The 2243-nt window shown below is 57.2% G+C and overlaps 1 protein-coding gene across 1 annotated transcript; it reads right to left on the reverse strand.

Annotated features, from left to right (window-relative positions):
• Positions 1-298: 298 nt before the first annotated feature.
• LOC136460980 (uncharacterized) lies at positions 299-805 on the reverse strand. The gene has a single exon (XM_066460479.1). The coding sequence runs from the start codon at positions 803-805 to the stop codon at positions 299-301; it is 507 nt and encodes a 168-aa protein (XP_066316576.1).
• Positions 806-2243: the final 1438 nt, after the last annotated feature.

Consider the following 2243-nt stretch of genomic DNA (forward strand, 5'->3'; position numbering starts at 1 on the left):
GACAACTATAGAAATAAGCGAAGCAAGAGGGTCGGGAGGATGGGACTTATCTTGGCTTTTGTCATTGGAGAGGTAGGCTGGCGAAGGAGGTCGGCATGCGGGCCTTGGCTCGAGAGACGACACTTCTGGGCGGATGGCTTGGCGATGGCCTTCCCTCATGGGAAAAGGTCAGAACTCACCTCGATCGAGCCAACCCCTTCTAGGGGGCCGAGCGCCTGGATGGAGGGGCCAGTTGAGCCATTGCTACCACCAAAGGTCTTGACCGCCTTGCCGATGCTCGATTGGTCGAGCACCACCACTACCTTGGTTGCTTCCTCACCGACGCCCTTCCAGCATCGCGGCCAGGGCTATCGGGAGCACAAGGGGTGACGAGCATAGCCGCTTGGGTGACATAGTCTTGCTCGCAGTGGTAGGCTTGCTCGAAGTTGTCCTCGACGGTGATGACCCCCTTCGGGCTGGACATCTTGAGCTTGAGGTAGGTGTAGTTGAGGACAACCATGAACTTCGCGTAGCGTGGATGTCCTAGGATGGCGTGGTAGGTCACGTGGAACCCAACAACCTCGAAGGTAAGGGTCTCCATCCTGTAATTGGTCGGATTCCCGAATGTGACGAGCAGATCAATCTGCCCGAGTGACATGACCTGCTTTCTAGGCACGATGCCGTGGAAAGGCGCCCTGGTTGGCCAGATGCGTGATCGATCGATGCCCATGGCATCGAGCATCTCAGCATACATGATGTTGAGGCCGTTGCCTCCATCCATTAGCACCTTGGTGAGCCGCTTTGTGTCGACGATCAGGTCGACCATGAGCGGGTATCTTCCCGGTTGCGGGATGCTTTTCGAGTGGACGGTCCGATCAAAGGTGATGATGGACTCTGACCATTGGAGGAAGAAAGGCATGGATGGCTCGTCCGTATAGACCTCGAGGCGCTTGGAGTCTTAGGCCGCTGACCCCCCGACGATCATGAGGCAGTCATCCAGTGCTAGAAATCCACCGTCCTTCCCCTCGGCTTCGTCTGTGGTCAGCGTGGGCTCCTTCCTATGCTCCCCTTGTTGGATCCTTCGGACAAGAACCACTTCATGAGGACGTAGTCCTTGTATAGTTGCTTGATGGGAAAGGCATGGTTCAGGCATGGCCCTTCGAGTACCTTCTCGAAGTGGCCTGGTGTACCCTTGGCGGGCTTCTGATCCCCCTTGCGGTCGGCAGTGGCCACAAGCGAGCCCCCACACCACCGCTTGTTCTTCTTCTTGTTGGGGCGGTTGGAGGCACCTTCGTCGGCACCCTTGTCCCGCTTTGCCTTGCCCTTGGGACAATCAAAAATCACTTCAATTGCCTCCTCGCCTGAGGCATGGCTGGTGGCGATGTTGAGGAGCTCCTTGGTGGTTCACGGGCCCTTGCGTCCTAGCTCGTGAACTAGGGCCTCGCAGGTGGTCCCGGACAAGAAGGTTCCTATAACGTCGGCGTCGGCGATGTCGGGCAGCTCATTGCACTGCCGGGAGAAGCACCGGATGTACTTATGAAGAGTTTCCCTAGACTTTTGTTGGTAGTTTTTTGAGACCCCATGGGTTCCCAGGACGCGTGTAGGTGCCCTGGAAGTTTCCCACGAAAATCTCCTTTAGGTTCGCCCAACTTTGAATCTGGTTGGGCGGAAGGTGCTCCAACTATGTTCGCGCTGAATCGGCCTAGAACAATGGGAGGTTGCGAATAATGAAACTATCACTATCCGCTTCATCAGCTTGTCAAGCAAGCCGGTAATCCTCGAGCCACAGCCCGTGGTTCATTTCCCTGAAATATTTCGGGATGCTGGTCGACGGTCGGTACCGCGGTGGGAAGGCGGCGTTGAGGATGTGTCGATCGAAGGCTTGAGGTCCCGGTAGGTCAAGGCTTAGGCTTCGGTCCTCGCCATTGTCATAGCGTCCACCGCGACAAGGGTGGTAACCGTGGCCGGCTTCCTCTCTCTCGTCACTTCGTCCACGCCTGTGGGCATCCAGGGTGTTACGTGTGTCACGGTGGAGGCCGAGATGCCCGTGCACGGGGGTCACGATGCGCCCTTCGCCGCCATGTGGCGCCTAGTAGATAGACACGTCCCTAACATGTCGTCCTGAGGGCACATGCTAACTGGCATCGAGCTTGTGTCGCTGAGACAACGAGCTCTCCGCCTGCTGCATGGCCATGCGCTCGAGTAGCGTGTGGGTCTCACGATGGGTCTGATAATCCTCATGTGTCACAAGCTCTAGGAGCCCA

This window comes from Miscanthus floridulus, chromosome 6, assembly GCF_019320115.1.
Source record: "Miscanthus floridulus cultivar M001 chromosome 6, ASM1932011v1, whole genome shotgun sequence".
Lineage (NCBI taxonomy): Eukaryota > Viridiplantae > Streptophyta > Magnoliopsida > Poales > Poaceae > Miscanthus > Miscanthus floridulus.